At 43.5% G+C, this 17,728-nt stretch overlaps 1 protein-coding gene across 12 annotated transcripts in view; it reads left to right on the top strand.

The window, feature by feature from the left end:
* Window positions 1-17,728, top strand: part of GREB1L (GREB1 like retinoic acid receptor coactivator) — a 131,171-nt gene that overhangs the window by 110,729 nt on the left and 2,714 nt on the right. For 10 of the 12 annotated variants that reach the window (XM_035316641.1, XM_035316639.1, XM_035316640.1 and 7 more), the window contains 12 exons: window positions 1,268-1,607; window positions 4,292-4,407; window positions 4,782-5,026; window positions 6,055-6,617; window positions 7,150-7,252; window positions 10,980-11,135; window positions 11,314-11,453; window positions 13,152-13,313; window positions 13,641-13,848; window positions 14,514-14,679; window positions 15,686-15,913; window positions 17,220-17,361. In XM_035316641.1, coding sequence (XP_035172532.1) covers window positions 1,268-1,607; window positions 4,292-4,407; window positions 4,782-5,026; window positions 6,055-6,617; window positions 7,150-7,252; window positions 10,980-11,135; window positions 11,314-11,453; window positions 13,152-13,313; window positions 13,641-13,848; window positions 14,514-14,679; window positions 15,686-15,913; window positions 17,220-17,361 — 2,569 coding nt within the window. The remainder of the gene's footprint in view (window positions 1-1,267; window positions 1,608-4,291; window positions 4,408-4,781; window positions 5,027-6,054; window positions 6,618-7,149; window positions 7,253-10,979; window positions 11,136-11,313; window positions 11,454-13,151; window positions 13,314-13,640; window positions 13,849-14,513; window positions 14,680-15,685; window positions 15,914-17,219; window positions 17,362-17,728) is intronic. The other 2 variants (XM_035316638.1, XM_035316643.1) reach the window with 1 other exon arrangement.

Here is a 17,728-nt window from a genome sequence, read left to right as displayed (position 1 = left end):
AGCTTGTCTGTGCTGCTCCTGCCTTTTGGCTCAGCCCTTACTAAGCTAAGAAGGTACCAGAAATTAAATACCTCACTGCTTCTGGTGTCTCTCTGCTGAGACTGCCAGCAAATTTGTCAGTGGTGGCCCAGGAGAGCAATATCATTTCAAAAACTTCAATTTTATTCTTTCATTAGCTGGCTGGGCTTTTGTTTTGTGCAGCTGAGAGGCTGAAAGTGGCTTGTAAGTACCCTGTAGCTGCCTGAACAAGCTCATTTCATAGCACATCCCCAGGATAGAATTAAATGCTCACATTACAGAAACAAAAGCAATGATACAGTTTCCAGCAACGTGGAGTTAATCTGTTATGCATATCAGCAGGATGGATCTGTTGTAACCGTTCAGGCTATAGTTCTCATGTTGCCATATTTAATAGAACGGAATTGTTCTGCCTTCTGTACTGTTCTTTGCTATTTTATGTAGGTCAATATAATTGAAAATGTATCTATATTTACTAAGTAAAATGCAATATCAACTTATCAACACGAATCATTAAATACATCCATATTATCTACAAATATGTAATTAATAAATGTGATGAATATTAGTAAGGTCAATTAATTTCAATGGTTCAGTTCTTCAAGTTTCTTATAGTCTTACTGACCAAAGCCAATGGAAGAGACAGTGGCCATTATTGCTCTCTTTCTGTTCTTAAGATGTGGAGTGGGATAAGGATGAAGGAGGTTTAGTACATATGCAAATATTGCCCTAGTATTGAGGTTAGGATCAGACTAGAAAGTTTTGTCTCAGAGCCAGCAATCCCTATTGATAAGTCTAACTTTCCGGGGAAGAGAGTGGGAAAGGGGAAATCATGAGGTACTTCTTCCAGAAACCACCTGAAGCAGTGATGGTCCTCTGACTTCATAGAAGACAGCAAAATTTATTAGCTCCTGCTCTTGGGGTGAAGCAGATCTGAGATGATCTATATCTCCATTAAGTTAAAGATCTTTAGTTGAAATTCTGTCCCAAATAAAGATAACAGACGTTTATCATTCCTTTTACTTGAGAGCAGGACTTTGCACTTTATTTTCCACATTTGGAGAATGTTTAATTAAAGCACAGTTGGGTTTTGAGCAAAATTTTGGTCTGTGAAAATTAAAGGCTTCATTCTTCAAGCACTACAGAAAAAAATGGGTACTTCTTTATTGAACAGTCCTGTTTTGTGGTTAATTTTCAGACACTACTGTGTTTTTGCATGCGCTAACGCAGAACTGTTATCTCCCGAAAGGTATCCTCGGCTGCACAGCATGGTGATTCGCTGCTACCTTCTCATCCAGCAGTATTCCCAGGCTCTGATGGCTCTCACGACCATGGCCTCACTAAGAGACCACAGCACGCCTGAAACGCTCAGCATAATGGATGACCTTATCACTTCTCCAGGAAAGGATAAGAACGGCTGCGGCCACATGCTCGTCATTAGGGTGCCGTCCGTGCAGCTGGCCATGCTGGCCAAGGAGAGGTTACAAGAAGTAAGAGACAAGCTAGGTCTGCAGTACCGCTTTGAGATCCTCCTTGGGAATCCTGCTTCAGAGCTTACAGTTGCGAAACACTTTGTGACACGGTTGAAGGTTAGCAGAAACTACATATTTCTTTGTATGATCGTTGTAGTCATCTGACTGCTGGACGTATTTCGTGTGCATTCCCACATGTTTTAAACTTAATTATTTTATAGGAAAAGAGTCCATGATCTTTATCTTTTCCAGGGAAGTATACAGTCCTTTTGATGAGCATTAATGATTTAGGAACTCAGAAAAAAATTGAATTGTTTCTGGTCCCTGAAGTCAAGCACCGGATGTTATCTTGGTTGTTAAAATTGAATAACAGCATGAGTCAGATAGGTTTCCTCTTTGAACCTCTGAAAGAAGAGCTCGAATCTCCCTAGACAAACTAATTATTTCCACCAGTTAATCTCTCTAGTGCATCTAACTGTCTGCTCTGTCTTACCATATTCTGCTCTTCTGGCAACTGGTAAAATATTCTGTTTGTTGTAGACTTATTTTCTCAAACCACTGCGTGCTGAAAGCCTTTTCTGCACAGCATAGATGCACCTAGCTAATTGCATGGATTTATAAGAGGCTGGTACAACTAGCCACATCCACTTCCTGTATTAACCTTGCTACATTTAAAAAAAAAAAAAAAGTTTGGTTGCCTTTCTTACCCGCCTGAATGTAGTTTAGGTTATCTGCCCTGATCCCTGCTTTATGTCTCACACAGAGATTCATTTTCAGTTTCATTTTGAGGTACGGTGTGTTTAAAAGCACACAGAAAATGAAGGAATTTTGTGAGCCTTTCTTAAAGAGCTTCTCTACAACCAAAACCGGGTAAAATGTCCTTTAAAGTAGCCACCCCTTCTGTTTCTCAAACCCTGTCTGCTGCAGGATTGGGAATCACAGAATGGCTTGGGTTGGAAGGGAACTTAGACCACCTCTGGGCAGCCTGTGCCAGTGCCTCACCACCCTCTGAGTGAAGAATTTCCTCCTAATGTCAAATCTAAATCTCCCCTCTTTTAGTGTAAAGCCCTTTGTCCTATTACTACACTCACAGTCCCTCCCCAGCTTTCCTGTAGCCCCGGTTAGGTACTGGAAGGCCACTATAAGGCCTCCCTGGAGCCTTCTCTACTTTAGGCTGATCAACCCCAACTCCGTCAGCCTGTCCTCAGAGGAGAGGTGCTCCAGCCCTCTGATCATCCTCGTGGCCCTCCTTTGGGCTCACTCCAACAGGTCCATGTCCTTATGTTGTGGACCCCAGAGCTGAATGCAGCACTCCCGGGGGGCATCTCACAAGGGCAGAGGTCAAAGCTCCAGGCACTCAGGCTTCTTTTTTATTCTTTAAGTTAGAAGAAAGAAAAATCAGTTTTGAATCTGCCTTCTCCCATTTCATTTTCTAGCCTTGCACTTTCTCAGAATCTTCCAGCATTGGAAAGGCAGGCTGACACGCAGCCAGGCTAACCCTGCTGAGCCAGAAAATCTCTCTCTGTGGCTGAGGCTGTTTAACTGAGCCAGCAGAGGTTGTTAGGTAGTTGGAGAAATATTTTTTTCTATGAACATGTTACACAGAAGATGCAGAAATCAGCAGGGGAAAAACAATCAGGGCTGGAGAAAGATAATTAGAGCCATAACAGAGACGGGGAATACTGTTCCAAATCATGCTCTTCCTAAGCTAAGAAAAAATTAGTCATAGGTTATTTCAGTGGAAATTTTCAGAAGGTAAAATGGCATGCTGAGTCACTGCTCTGCTATTGAGACCTCTTTTTCAATCCCCTTCATCTGCCTGCGAAAATGACTCATAAAACACAGCCTTTGTGGGGAGGAGGGAGGGTAAGGAAAGAACAGGTTGAGCATACAGGTTGAGAACAGAAGAACCGAGAGGGAATTTAAGACAGGGTTCTTCCTTTAGGTTATGTTTTCCACACAGTTTGCGTGAGTCTGGTTGCTCTGTAATTTATATATCCGTAGTGAATCTGTATGGATAGCTGTCAACACATGGATAAATATTTTAATGGGCAGTTTGAGTGGTTGGGCTTGCCATCTGTATGACTTGGCAAAACAATTTCTGTGCCTCAGCTAGGTTTGAATTTTCTTCCAAATTGGTTTGTCCATTATTAAAAAGAAAGAAGAAAAAACTTCTTCCAGCAGAGTGAACACTGTAGCTCAAATACCTGCTGATTCTGAAACAATTATGGCTTATTTTCCTTGTCTGGAGAGACCTCGATGTCTCTGTTCAAGATGGACATGTGAAATCTATAGCTTATGTGTAAAGAGACTGATGATCTCTGCTGATCTCTGATGATGTCTGCTGATGATCTCTGCCTTGACTGGTCACTGACTGAAGAGGCTGTGCTGTCAGTTTTACCAGGCAGTACTCACAATGTATCGACAAGAATGGCTGGGTATGAACCTGCATTTTCCCGTTTCACCTTTATAATTCCAGAGTTTGGAGAGGCAGACTGGTTTCTTTCTTTCCAAGCTATGGTCTCTGAGTCTTTCAGCTTTGCTTCTTTCTCACAGTTGCTGTAGGGTGCTCGCACTTGTCTTGATTGAATGCTGATATCATTGCTCAAGACAGAGCAGTGTTTGAAGAGGTTTCACCCAAAGCAAAGAACCCTGATGAACTCAGCCATGTTCTCCAAGCTCTGCTGAACCAAGAGCAGCCCTGTACACAAAGAAAAGTCAGGAACTGAAAACAAACAAAACAACAGGTGATTGCTTAGAAGGTTTCATTTAGATGTGACTTGGATGTTCTCTGTTCACAGGCTTGGAGGGGAAATGAGCAGGATGACTGGATTCCTCGCACCTATCAGGATTTGGAAGGTCTGCCTTGCATCGTTATTCTCACTGGCAAGGATCCTCTGGGAGAAACTTTCCCCAGGTGCTGTTACTGCTCTTGCAATATGTTTGTTTTCTAGTATGTTTTGATACTTTTTTTTGTGGGGGAGGATAAGTGGTTTAATACCAACTGGTCATTTTTTTCACAAAGAAGTGCGTTTTAGAAGACCTTGGGAACAGTTTAAAATTTTGGAAAGTGTGGTTTGTGAAAAGTAAAGCTCCTGCACTCTGTGGGTCAGTGAACATCTGCGCAAAGCACCAAGGAGCGCAGCTTATGTGCTGTGTGTTTTAAAATTATGTGATATTTAATGGCTAGTAGAACTATTCGTGAATATTGAATAAGCAATTAAAGATGGGGAGTGTTGTTCAGGGTCGGAGAAAACAAACCATCCTTTTTTCTTGGCTTGGCTTTTGCAGGTCATTGAAATACTGCGACCTTCGGCTAATTGACTCGAGCTACTTAACTCGGACTGCATTAGAGCAAGAAGTAGGCCTGGCATGCTGCTACGTCTCAAAGGAGGCGATTCGAGGGCCCATTGTAGCTCTTGACCTGAGTGAGAAGGAGCACGAGAAGGCTAATGGTAGCGAGAATGACTCTGATGAGCTGTTGATAGACTTGGACAGACCGCAGAGTAATAGCAGCGCTGTCACCGGAACCTCAGGTCAGTTTGCTGCTGCTGCTGCTCTAAAGAGTAAGTCTTCGGTTATCTGTCACTGGAATTTGAATGTAAATATTGAGATGCTTCATCAAGTGGGAACGGCTTGTACCCTGCTGCAGGCTGAGCAGTGAAATATTATGTGCAGATTCTTGCCACGGTGAGCAATTTCCCTGTCTACAGCCAAAAGGGAGTCGCGTTGCAGTGGGAGGATGGGTCTTTCATTATTATTTTTTTAAACTTGTATTTCATGTTTGCTGATAGTTTTGTCTGGTGGATCCTGAAAAGATCTTAAAAATCAGAGTAGAAATTAACGGGATTAATGTTAGGAACAGCAAAATGCTGAGTAACTGCGGGGGTAGCTCTTTGTAGAAGTAGATGTTTGCCTCCTGGCCAAGACCAGCAGGGTGGCTGGGTCTCATTCTACTTCTTCAGGCCTCAGTGGAGAATCCTCTCCCAACAGGCCTTTCCTTCCTTGCATTTGCCTGGCACTTCTAGCTCCTTCCCTCTGTTTCCCTATGAATTTGAGGTATTAAGGCAGCTGAATCAAGCCTTCGCCAGGCACCAGGTCTTACCATACACTTAAAGCTGACTGGTATGGAGAAGGGAGGGAGCACAGCCCACTTCACCTTAAGGTTGCAGTGAAATGAATGCTCTGTTCTCCACAGGAGGGTTGAACGGATCAATGTGTACAGTGTTGTGTTATACTTCAGTTTCAGAGGGTAGTACCATGAAATTCTAAATCCCAGATGAGAAATGATAGTTAACATACTGAGATTAGCAGTCATTTGGGATTGGGATACTTGCGTTCGGGCTCTGAACACTAACAGAATGGCTGTTGCCTCTCCAGCAAGAGGGACAGAGGGATTTTTTTTTAACTGGTGAAACACCAGCCTAAGCCTCTCCTGGCTGTACTCATGCACAGATTTACTTGTAGGTTAAGCTTGTGCTCTAGATCAATTGGGTTCATGATTTTTTTGCATTTTCCTTATGTCAGCCAGTATCTGTTCACTGTCTGCTCTTTGTATTGCCAGGCTCCCTGGCTGACAATGGTGTGAGCTCCTCGAGTGCTGCAGACAAGTCCCAGAAGCAAGCACCATCGCCCAACTTCCAGACTGTGGCGCACAGCTCGGTCGATGAGGGGGCTTACCCTGCTTTCACAGCTGGAGAGACCCTGAAACAAGAATGCGACTCCCTGGGTAACCAGATGGCAAGCAGCACCACTTCGAAACTGTCGTCGCTGTCTTCAGTCTCCCAGACGTTTCGGTGGCCTGGCCACTCAGCCAAAGACAGCAAAGCCCTGCGTGCTGCGCTGCCGCGCATCGTCATCCTGTCGAAAGCTGCGTACTGCCTCCTGAGCTCGCAGAAAAGCGGGAATTTGCCTTCCTCCTCTTCCCTCCTGCCTCACGCCGACGTGTCTTGGCTGAGCTCTCTCAGGCCCCTGCTCCACAAGGACATGAGCAGCGAGGAGCAGTCGCTCTACTACAGGCAGTGGACGACAGCCCGACAGCACCACGCGGACTTCAGCGCTCAGGGTGAGGCGTCCGGCTCGAGGAGCTTTCACCCCAGGCGGCTGCTTTTGACGGGACCACCACAAGTAAGAACACAGTTCCTTCCCCTTGCCTTACTAGCAGGGTGAGAGGACGGGCAATGAGGACTGCTACAGCTGCAGATGGAGATTGTACTTGAGAGGCCCCATGAAACTCGCAGACAGCGATGCGTTTTGAGATCAAAAATTGGTCAAAATTTAAGGTTATGTTCATGCTGGAAGTGGTAAGGAAAGGAAGGGCGATTCTTTATATGTCGTGTTTTTTTAAGCCATATTGCATACGTGTGGATGGCACTGGGCATGAAATTGCCGTGAGCATAGCAGTGGGTGAACAGTTTATCAGTGGTGATCTCCCTGCATTAAAAATGTGATACAGGCTCTGCTCTGGGCCAGATTTTCTTCACAGATCAATTTTGTGATAGCATTCAGCAAAATGGGGAATACTGAGTCTTGTTATGTTTGCAGGCAGAACTAGAATGGCAAAATAACAGGGGTAGGCCCAAATGCATTTATCTGAAATGTATCCTTCCTGCAAATTAGTCTGACTTGGGATTCGGACTCTGTTTCTTCTCTGGTTCAGGTGGGAAAGACTGGCTCGTATTTGCAGTTCCTGAGGATCCTCTTTCGCATGCTGATCAGGTTGCTGGAAGTAGATGTGTACGATGAAGAAGAAATAAATGCCAGTGAGTATTTAGAAGCAATTTTTGATATGCGTTATTAAGTGACTCTGTTACATTTTAATAAGCAGTGACAAATTTTTTAGACTTACAAAAAGACTTCATAAATGACACCTGCCACTTGTCCTGTCCATTACTGTGCAGCTAGACTTGTTGTAGGCACCTGCCTATATTTTAAAATAGATGAATAAAACGGCAAATTTTACATGGCTCTTAACTAAGAACTTTTAAATATGTTGCTTATATGCCACTAAAATGAAAGTGAATACAAAACTGTATATGGGAAACATCTGCTTGCTAGTTTTTAATATGTCTGCCTGCTAGTTTTTAAGCCGTGGCTGCTTTTAAACAGATAAAATAGATTGAAGAACACTACTTTTCTGGCTGAAACATCAATATTACTATTTATGTTTAATTACCAGTTAGATAGCAGTTATTTATTTGTGTTTAATTACCAGTTAGATACCAATTTTTAGTAAGACTGTCTTCTGTAACCAGTTTACAGATCTTATGCTAAAGAAAAAGGCTGGGGGGAGGACACTGCTCTGAATTTGTGCTCGTTTCTCAGATCTCACAGATCCATCAGCCGCTGTGGCAGGACTCGGCCTTCAGAAGCACAAACCCTTTTAAAATTGATTCCTCTTAGGGTGTTCTTTACATAACTCTGTGGTTGTAGTGAAGTTAACTCTGTGGTGTATAGATTTCATGACCTGACATCCAGAAAATGCAGTTGTTTTCAAACCTTTGAAAAGATTAATTTGCATTTCTGCTCAGAAAGTGCTATTAAATTTTTGAAAAATGTATTCCCCTTTGATGTGAAGCTTTTGGGACTGTTACTATCTCATTATTTGAACTAAAGTTCCCCAGAAACTTAGGATGAAATCAAAAAATAAGAACAATCTGTGTCATGCAGTCTGGTCTGTTGTGATCACAGCAGCTGTGTCACACCCCTTTCAGGAATGCATGAAGCTGCGTCAGAAGAGCAGATTGGGTTTACTTGGGGTTTTGGGTTGTGGGTTTTTTGCTCCCACAGCTTCTACTGGAATGCTTTTCCAGAGCCCTAATACTCTGATGATTGAAAATATTTTCTTTATTCCCCAACCCAAAGATATTCCTGTCCCTATTATAAACATTTTGGGGGAGAAGGAAAACAGTATTATTTTAAATTAAAATACTTTTACTCCTTTTTGATGTTTGCTTCTGTGATGTAGTCATGCAGCAATCGTCTTCCCTCTCAGCTTTCATCTAGGTAGCCTGAGCCAGCTTGCAGGATCCTCACAAATGACAGGCTCATTATTCTTCGCATCGGTTTAGCAGCTCTTGTCTGCACATCTATTTTCAATTTATTCTGGTACATGGCTGACCAGAGCTGTATGTGAGACCGTGCGGGATGGTTAACCAACCCAGTGTGCTACAGCTTGTGTATTTCCCTGCTTCCACTGGAAGCCCCACGACTGATGAAACCAGTGATTGCAGTTGTCTTTTCCATCTTCCCATTTCACCGACGCTGATCCTTAGCGTGTACTTGTGGGTCCCTCTGCAACTCAGTCATTTCCAACTGAGGGACTCCCAGCCTACTGCAGAAAGGCTTGTTTTTAGTCCTTGGCGGTACATATGACTCATCATTTTTTCTGTTGAATGTCATCCAGTGACTGTTGCTATCGTTTTTGAGGGCATTGAATTCTTTCTGGATGCCCTTCTATTCTTTCCCTGTATTGGCAATGACTCTTAGGTTTGTGTCAGCAGCAAACGTAAGGCAGTGGTTGTTGTTGTGTTGTGTTTGGTTGATTTTTTTTGAGACATTAGGGAAAAGTCTACATTAGGGAAAGTATTGAACAGTATGCCCCTCTGCTGATCTTTGTTAGCTTTGCTGGTAACCTCCATCTGCCTTAATGCTTATGATGTTACATGCTGCCATCTTCTGTTTAATCAACTTTGCAGACCATTCATTGTCTCCATTTTCTTCCGATATATTAATAATTTGTCATATAGCATCATGTCAAATACTTTACTTGGTAAAAGGTAAGATGTGTGGCATTTCTTTTGTTTAAAGAAATAGATATGTCTGTGTCATGAAAGTAACATGGGGTTTCTTTGGTCAACCCATGCTGAGTTTTATTGCATTTTTTCATTTATTTCAACATCTTTGTTTCCTTCATCCTCACCAAGTTTTGAATAACACAAGGCCAAAATAATGGAGTGAGGGTTTCATAGATCTCCTCTTAAATGGTGATAACATTTGCATTGTTCTTGCACTGAAATCAGGCTTGCACCTGATTTCACACAGCTGTTTTTTCAGGCAAATGGCATGGAGATTATTCTTTCTCATTGTTTCCAGTGTGTATCAAGCTTTCCGAGATTTGTTTCCATCTCAGCTTATAGTGAAGCATTTGTTATAGCCAAGGAAAAAATTGTTTTTGTGCACTTTTCTGAGGTCTGCCTCAGCTTGACATTTTGCAAAGCTTTTTTTTGTTTTGTTTTGTTTTGTTTTGTTTTTTATAAACCTTGCACTTAATGACGTGTGAGTCAAAACTTTATTTGCTGATGGGCTGTTTCTGTTCCTCTTGGACTTTGTTCATTCTTTGTGTCCTTTTTGCCTCTGAACACCTCCCGGCGTTCTTATATTGCCCAGTGTGGTGGTTACTGATTGTTTGGCAACCGGGATTCCAAGAAATCCAAGTCGCATTCACAGGCAAGTCCCTGGTGTCCTCAGACAAGTGGGCTTACTGAGCCAGCTCTCTCAGGAACTGTCTGTGTGACCACATTAATGAGCCTCACTTGACCAGTGGCATATGTTAATTTGAGCAGTGCCAGTGAGGTAACAGCCTCTGAACTGCAGCAGGCTCACATCCCTGTGGGTCAGTCTGGGTAGGGTAGGTGTGTCCTTGTGCGTAGAGTTTGCCTTTCTGAAATCAGTAACCTCAGCTCCCTACTTCTGTGTGGTCTTCCCTCTAATTTTAAACTGAATCAACTGATGTTCAAGCTTCATTCCAAGCTCCAGCTTGTCATCTTTGGCCAGTTCTTTCTCATGTTCACGTTACTTACACATGATTCTCTACCTTAGCCTTACGTCTGTTGGATGAAGCAAAAGTGTTCCAGCTGATCCTTGCTGGTCGCATCCCATTCTCAGGAATGTGTTTTTACCACCTTTACCATATACTCAGCTGCTAGTTCTTAAGGGTATGCACCTTCTTTCTCCTTGCTTTCACCCTTCTGCCTTTGGATGCTTTTGCTTCTTGTTTGCCCAGTTCTCTCCTTTCCGTGTACTAAAAAGGGATCCATAAAGGGACTGAGAAGACCTGCCTGTATCTTCTGCACAGACAGAACTGTTCGTTTGAGCATTTTACGTATAAGCATAACATAATTCACAGAGCGAATTATGCCTCAGCAGCTTGATGAAGAGCAGAGCAGAAGGATACCCATGAGGCTCCTTCACCCCACAGTTTCCAAGAACTTGCCATTTCTTTGAAATGTCTTTCTGTCAACTATAACTTGAATTTTGGTAATATTCATAGAATCATAAAAAGGCTTGAGTTGGAAGGGACCTTAAAGATCATCTATTTCCAGCCCCCTTGCTATGGGCAGGGATATAATGCTTATGATATTCAAAGATGTCTTTTTGTGTGTATGTGTGCACCTGTGTGAATTCTTGTGCAATTGTACATCAGCAAACGTCACATAAGCACCATTTAGTGGGTACCTGATACTGCTTACCTAAAGTGTGTTGTTGCAGATCATACGGAAAGCAGCGAAATTACTCAGTCTAGCAATGACCACTGGCCAGATATCGAGATCTTCAGTAAAATGTCTTTTGACCTGAGCGTACATGACCCCAAGTACAGAACTATAAGTCCAGTGTACACGGAACAACTGTCAAGAGTGAAACAAGGTAAGCCAAAGGGGAATTTTCTGGGAATACTTTTCCTACAAAAATTATTTTTATATTGGTTTGACTAGACACACGAGCGTTTATCTCCTAATGGTATGGAACAGAACAATTTGTTCTTTACAATTGTTACCAGGCTCCCAGTCTCTGGTTTCTATCACTCATAAAATTTCTTTTACAGAAACAAGCAAAGAAACAAAATCAGAGGAACCTAAGAAAAGAGAGACCGTGTCCATGATGTTGACCAAATACGCAGCTTACAACACGTTCCATCACTGCGAGCAGTGCCATCAGTACATGGACATTAATCCTGCTGCACAGGTTAGTGCCAAGGCCCACGGGTAAACTGCATCCTTGATTTTTCTTGTGGTCTCTCCAGGCATACCGCTCTGGCCTCAGGACTCATGCTTTCACCTTCCCTGAGATGGAACTGTTTAATTTCTTCCATTCTCAGGGGAGATACTGAGCTACAGACCCTGGAGCATCAACTGTGTGTGCTGCGTTCTGCATGAGCAGTTCTCTTCTCCAGCTGCCTCTGACAAAGGGTGAATATTGTGACTAGTTGTCTCAAGCCAAAGCATTATTCAGCCTGCCCACAGGGTTCACAGTGCCTCATGGCAGAGGACTGTAAAATTGGGAGAGATGCTTGCCTTTCCTAAATGCCAGCCATCCACACACCTCTGATGGGAGACTGGAAGGCCTACTTCTTCCTCCCTTTGTATGTAGTTGTGCGTGCTTCTCAACAGTAGCTTACGAGTCACGGGACAAAAAGGATCATTTTTAGCTGTTTTGTAATCCTCTTGATCTTTTGATCTCCAAAATAAACAGCTATGCTCACGGGAGGCTGGCAGGTAAGATTTTTCCTGGTTAATAGCTCAGACATTATTAACCACCAGCAATGGTTTACTTGGAGGTTTCTCATCTCAATTCATTCTTTTCTTGCTTACTAATCTTCCCCAACAGCTTGTTATTAACCTAGCACGCTGACCTGGAAATGTACAGTCTCAGTTATGACACAGCAGCCCCAGCAAATCTGTTTGAAACCTCATGCTTCATTCAGTGTGTTGACACAAGCAAATCCTCCCAAAGGACACCTTTGTTCCCTTTACACATCTTTGTCGAACACAATGACTAGTAATAAATATGAATATCCACTTGTACGTCTGAGCTGTGTATACAGAATTATGAGAGTTAAACTCAGAGGAATGAGATATCCAAAGGGGAGTCACTGGATATTGAGCATTGAGGAGGGGAAGAGATACTTAAATGCTCTAGCAGAACCTAAATAAACCCCTTTTTTTTCTTCATCTCCACTTAGGCTAATCATTTCAGTTGTTTGGTAAAGATCATAGAGGGGTGAGTGCTAAGAGTAAATGATTTGACCTTGAGGTAAGGCACATGCCTCTCGAGGATGCAGTCTTACTAGATATGCAGGCACTTTGTATACACGTACGTGGCTCACTGTGCAAACTCAAGCTCACCCAAATGCTTCATAGCCTTGTTAATGCGGTGGTCTGCCCTGGTTACTTAGCTGCTTAGAAGAGTGCTGTCACAGGAAAAATACCACACTACTGCGGCCTTGCTGCTGCTGCTGTCTGTGAATGGCAGGGCACTCTGCTGTGGAGGCAGAGCCATATGTGACACGTGTGTGTCTCTGAATCTTTTGGGAAAATTTGTTTGGACAAATCTTTCCGTGTGTGTGTGTGTATTTCATTTTTCCTTGAAAATACCGATAAATAATTTCCAGCTCCAATAGACTTCAGAAGAGCCCAGATGGGCCAAAGATTGCTACTGGTACAGAAAGCTGACTTTTAATAGCGAGGCAAGTTACATGCCTAAAGAATGTAGCTTATGGTAGAGGAAATGAGAATATAATACAGTTACCTTCAGTTACTGAAAGAAAATGTTGTGGATGTTCTGCTGGCTGCCGGTATTGTGACGGCAAGAGCAGCTTGCCAAGTACTCCTTTTGGATTACCTGCTTGCAAATCCTTCTCCCGCTTCTTTTTGTTTTGTACAGGTATCTGACTCCACCCTGCATGCTTTCACATTTTCGTCCTCAATGCTAGGAGAAGAGGTTCAACTGCATTTTATAATCCCCAAGTCCAAAGAGAACCATTTTGTCTTCAGCAAGCAAGGAAAACATCTAGAAAGCATGCGTCTCCCACTCGTTTCTGACAAGGTGTGTGTGCTGCTCTCATCCATCTGCTGGCTGCATATGCTGAGTGCAGTCAGCTTGACATACATTTGCAAGTCAGTGCTGGTTGGCAGGTTTATTTTCTCTTTTTTTTTTTTTTTCCTTATTTTATGTTAGTCCTTTGCATAATTCTTACCTAACTCTCCTTGGAACTGGAGTTTTTGAAGAGAATCATTCTTATTTGTATTCCTAGTATCCCAGTCCTGGTGTGTTGCAACGGTCAATAATGTTCAAGACCAGAATAAATAATAAATAAAAATCCATGTCAGGAATAACCTGCTTTTTATGTAATGTTGGTAAAATGTCTCCCGGCAGAATTTGAATGCAGTCAAGAGTCCAATCTTCACTCCATCAAGTGGACGTCACGAACACGGCCTCTTGAACCTCTACCACGCCATGGAAGGCATCAGCCACCTTCACCTCCTCGTAGTCAAGGAGTACGAAATGCCGCTGTACCGCAAATACTGGCCCAACCACATCATGCTCGTCCTGCCTGGCATGTTCAACAATGCTGGCGTTGGTAAGAGACACCGTCAGTGCTGTGAAAATATCAGCATCCATGCTGGACGACATGCATCGCGCTGTGAAAAGCTTCACAGCGCTGTGGTAATAGCAGCAGTCTGTGTGCAGAATGTGATGGTTTAAAAGAAATGCTGCTAGGGACAGAGGATGGGTATTTGTAGTGATCACTGCCTTCTCAATTTAAAATCTCTTGGGTTTTCATCCGTATTTGGTCATCTTACTCAGCCCTGCTGTGTGAATGTTCATTCTAGACATTTTACAGATTTTTCTTTTTTTGTTAGCTGAAGCTAAATATTAACTGCACTGAACACTGGGACTTGAACTTTGGACTTCATTTTCCTGGAGTTTCAGAGTTCTTCCTGCAAGAAGTTTTAAATAGCTTCAGTTTTCAGATCTCAGACACTTTTTGAATCAAGTTATTCTTTTAATGCCCACTAAATCATTTTCTGTAGTCTCTTAAGAAGTCTGCTTTTCTTCATATCTTGCCTTTTAGACTTCAGTCACACTGAAAAGGGGACATTTTGATTTCTTTTTAAACTAAGATGTTCTGAGCACTACGTTCATAAAGGGTAATGATCGCAGTTCATTGCGTAGCCTTTGAGAAGAGAGAATGATGAAGTCAAACCAAGATTTCTGTCTGTCTCCTTTACGGTGTTTTCTCAGGTGCTGCCAGGTTTCTGATTAAGGAGCTGTCCTACCACAATCTAGAGCTGGAACGAAACCGCTTGGAGGAGCTGGGGGTCAAACGCCAGTGTGTGTGGCCTTTCATTGTGGTCATGGATGACTCCTGCGTGTTGTGGAACATGCACAGCGTCCACGAACAGTCCAGGTAAGTCACCACCCAGCACTGGGCTGCCCGCGCCGATCCAGCACGGGCAGCAGCTCTGCTTCAGTCAGCACCCACACCTGCAGCATCCGGCAGCAAGTGAAAGGCCAGACAGCTGGAAAAGTAGTGCAGCTGGGATTGCTGGGAGTGTACTCAAAACATTGCTGAGAGAGCAGCTTTTGGCAGTGACTTTGATGTAGTAACACCAGGCAGGCTATCCAAAAGGCCTCACAGCAGTCATTACCTACTCAATTACTAGGCAAATACTCCAGGAACGGCATGCTTGGACATTAGATATATTCCCTAAAATGCCAAAAAAAAAACAAACCAGCCTTTCCCTTGCTTCCATCAGCCCCTCACTCCGAGCAGTGGGAAGGCTTTGTCCCGCTTAGCACCGACATCCAACCTAATGCTGCTACATGCTTCCACCTGGCTCTGCCCTTACATCCGTGTCCCACAGTGAGCATCATGAGCAGACTTCTGCTTGTGCACATCTGTGCCGAAAGCCACTCTTGCTGTCAGTGACTATTTGGAGTGATTTCTCAATATTTTACTTCCCTCATTTGTTTTGATTCCATTTATGTTTACCAATGAAAGGTTGGTTTTGGAAACTCCTGCTTTTTGGAAGGCTTCAAGCTGTTGCTCTCAGTGCTCGTGCTGTTCATTACAGAAAAAATTGCCTTCCAGAAATGGTGCGTGAGGTGATTCCTTTTCTAAATTACTGCAGAAGACGTGATTCTGCTGAAGAGCCCATTTTCTTCAGATGAGTAAATTGAGGGGATAAGATTAATTGGCTGTTGTTTGAAGTCTGTGTTTCTTTATATATTTTACAGCATGGAGAATAAACAGTGGTGATTGTTAATGGAACTTCTTGGACCTGTATATACATTCCATTAACTCTGCACATATATATTTATATATATTCACACACAAAAGCGCTTATGTGTAGCGTATGTTCTATAAACATAATCAGCCACCTTTGTATGTTGCACGTGATTACATTTTGCAGCCAGTCCCTGGAGCCCGGGGGTAGCAGTAAGAACGTCTCTTTGAAGAGTGTTCTCCAGCACATCGAAGCCACCCCCAAAATCGTTCACTATGCAATACTGGGCGTTCAGAAGTGGAACAGCAAGCTGAATGCCAGGAGAACGAAGGCTCCGTTCTCCAGGTGCCACGTGCGTGACTTTATCCTGCTCAACATAGACCTGACCCAGAATGTGCAATATGATCTGAACAGGTAGGCAACACGTGCTGGTGGCAAAACGGGTTGGCGTGATGAGAAGCTTGTCAGTGTACTTCTAAATGCATTTGAGATAAATGAGAAGGTCCTGGCTAAGGTAGGCAATCACGGCACAGCGGTGCGTGCTGCGCCAAGAGCTGCCAGAGGGAGACTGTGAGGCAAGGCAGGGGAGGGCTGCAGAGGACTGAAAAGGCAGGGGTCAAAGAAGAAAAGCTTCAGGAGAAAAAAAAAATAACGAGGAGACCAATAATAGAGGGAAGAGGCCAAATCGAGAGCAGTCACAGGAAGCGTGTGGAGCTTCCAGAGTGCCTTTGTAAGAGGCAGGGGCCTGTTGTGTGACTGAGAGCAAGAGTGTAGGCAGAGGCTGAGCATTGCTATGCCGTGTGCTCTGAGGAGGGATTCCTGGCATTTCCTCCGGTCAGCTCTCCTCCCTGTTGCCACCTGGTTTGGAAATTAAAGAGATGAACAGTTAACTTTCCGCTATAAACTTTCTTTTTCCCCCTCCTCCTTCTAACTCCATCCTGAAGCATTTAAATAGAGCACTGTTGTCATGGGGCTTTACCTCTAATTCTCATCGCAGACATTGGCTTGGCAAATGCCCTGTCCGCCTGATCTTGGCCAAGTGAGTTTAGAGTAAACCCACTCTGTGGCCCTGGGGCATCTCCTGCTGCTATTTTCAGGGATCCCGTGTATTTGAGCGAGGAACTGTAGCTAGCCAGTGCAAGCCGGGGTCTGGCATGGCTTGCAGAGCTCTTGATTTCATGTTCTCTGCCTGGCTGAATCATGAGATGGGAGTCAGCCCACAGACAGGAGCATCGCATCAGAAGTAACGCAGGGTAAGCGTTAGGTCTCTGCTGCTTTGTCTCCCGCAGCCAGATATTTGCCCATTTCCCCACTCAGAAATGGAGGCTGGACACTGCAGAGCTCTAAAATGTGTCAACTCTAAAATACGGAAAGAAAAAAAAAAAAAAGGAATAAAAAAGGGAGGGGAAGAAGTGCTCGGTGCCAGTACATGACGAGGATGAGAGGCACGGCCAAACTTGCTACAAGGAAGAAACCTGCAGACATGCTGAAAAGTAAAGATTTGTCTTTAGATTACCAGAAATCGCTTCCCTATACCAGGAACAGGCTGAGGAAATGGTTCTTAAGAGCTGGGCAGAGAATTTGTACAGGAACCATATCGGATTGTCTCCAGAAATCATTGCTAGGCCAGTTCTGATGCATTTCAGCCGAGGGGGTGTGAAAGCTGGCTTACTCCCAGCAGCAGCACAGCTAGTTCAGTCATCTTGTGTTTAATGTCCAGGTATTTCTGTGAAGATGTAGATTTTAATCTGAGGACGAACAGTAGTGGCCTGCTCATCTGTCGCTTCAACAACTTCAGTGTCATGAAGAAACATATCCAGGTTGGAGGACAAAAGGACTTTGTCGTTAAGCCAAAAATCATGGTGAGTGTGTATGTTGTGCTCCATCCTACACTGAGGGTAAAGTCAGGACCTGTTTACCTTTGAATGAATGATTTTTTTAGCCCTTTAGGTTTATTTAGGGCTTATTTGAAAGCTGATGTTCACAGCCTACTTTGTGGTAGGGCTACCAGCTGAATAGAAAATAATAAATATATTGCTAACTATAAATTATTAACAACAATCCTCCTAATCTATTAATGGTTTTAAACTGAACAGTTTTAAACTAAAAAGGAGATTTAGATTAGGCATCAGGAGGAAATTCTTCACTGTGAGGGTGGTGAGGCCCTGGCACAGACTGCCCAGAGAAGCTGTGGATGCCCCATCCCTGGAGGTGCTCAAGGCCAGGCTG

This window comes from Oxyura jamaicensis, chromosome 2, assembly GCF_011077185.1.
Source record: "Oxyura jamaicensis isolate SHBP4307 breed ruddy duck chromosome 2, BPBGC_Ojam_1.0, whole genome shotgun sequence".
Classification (NCBI taxonomy): Eukaryota; Metazoa; Chordata; class Aves; order Anseriformes; family Anatidae; genus Oxyura; species Oxyura jamaicensis.
Note: the sequence above shows the minus strand (reverse complement) of the source record. Positions and strands in the feature narration are given on the sequence as shown.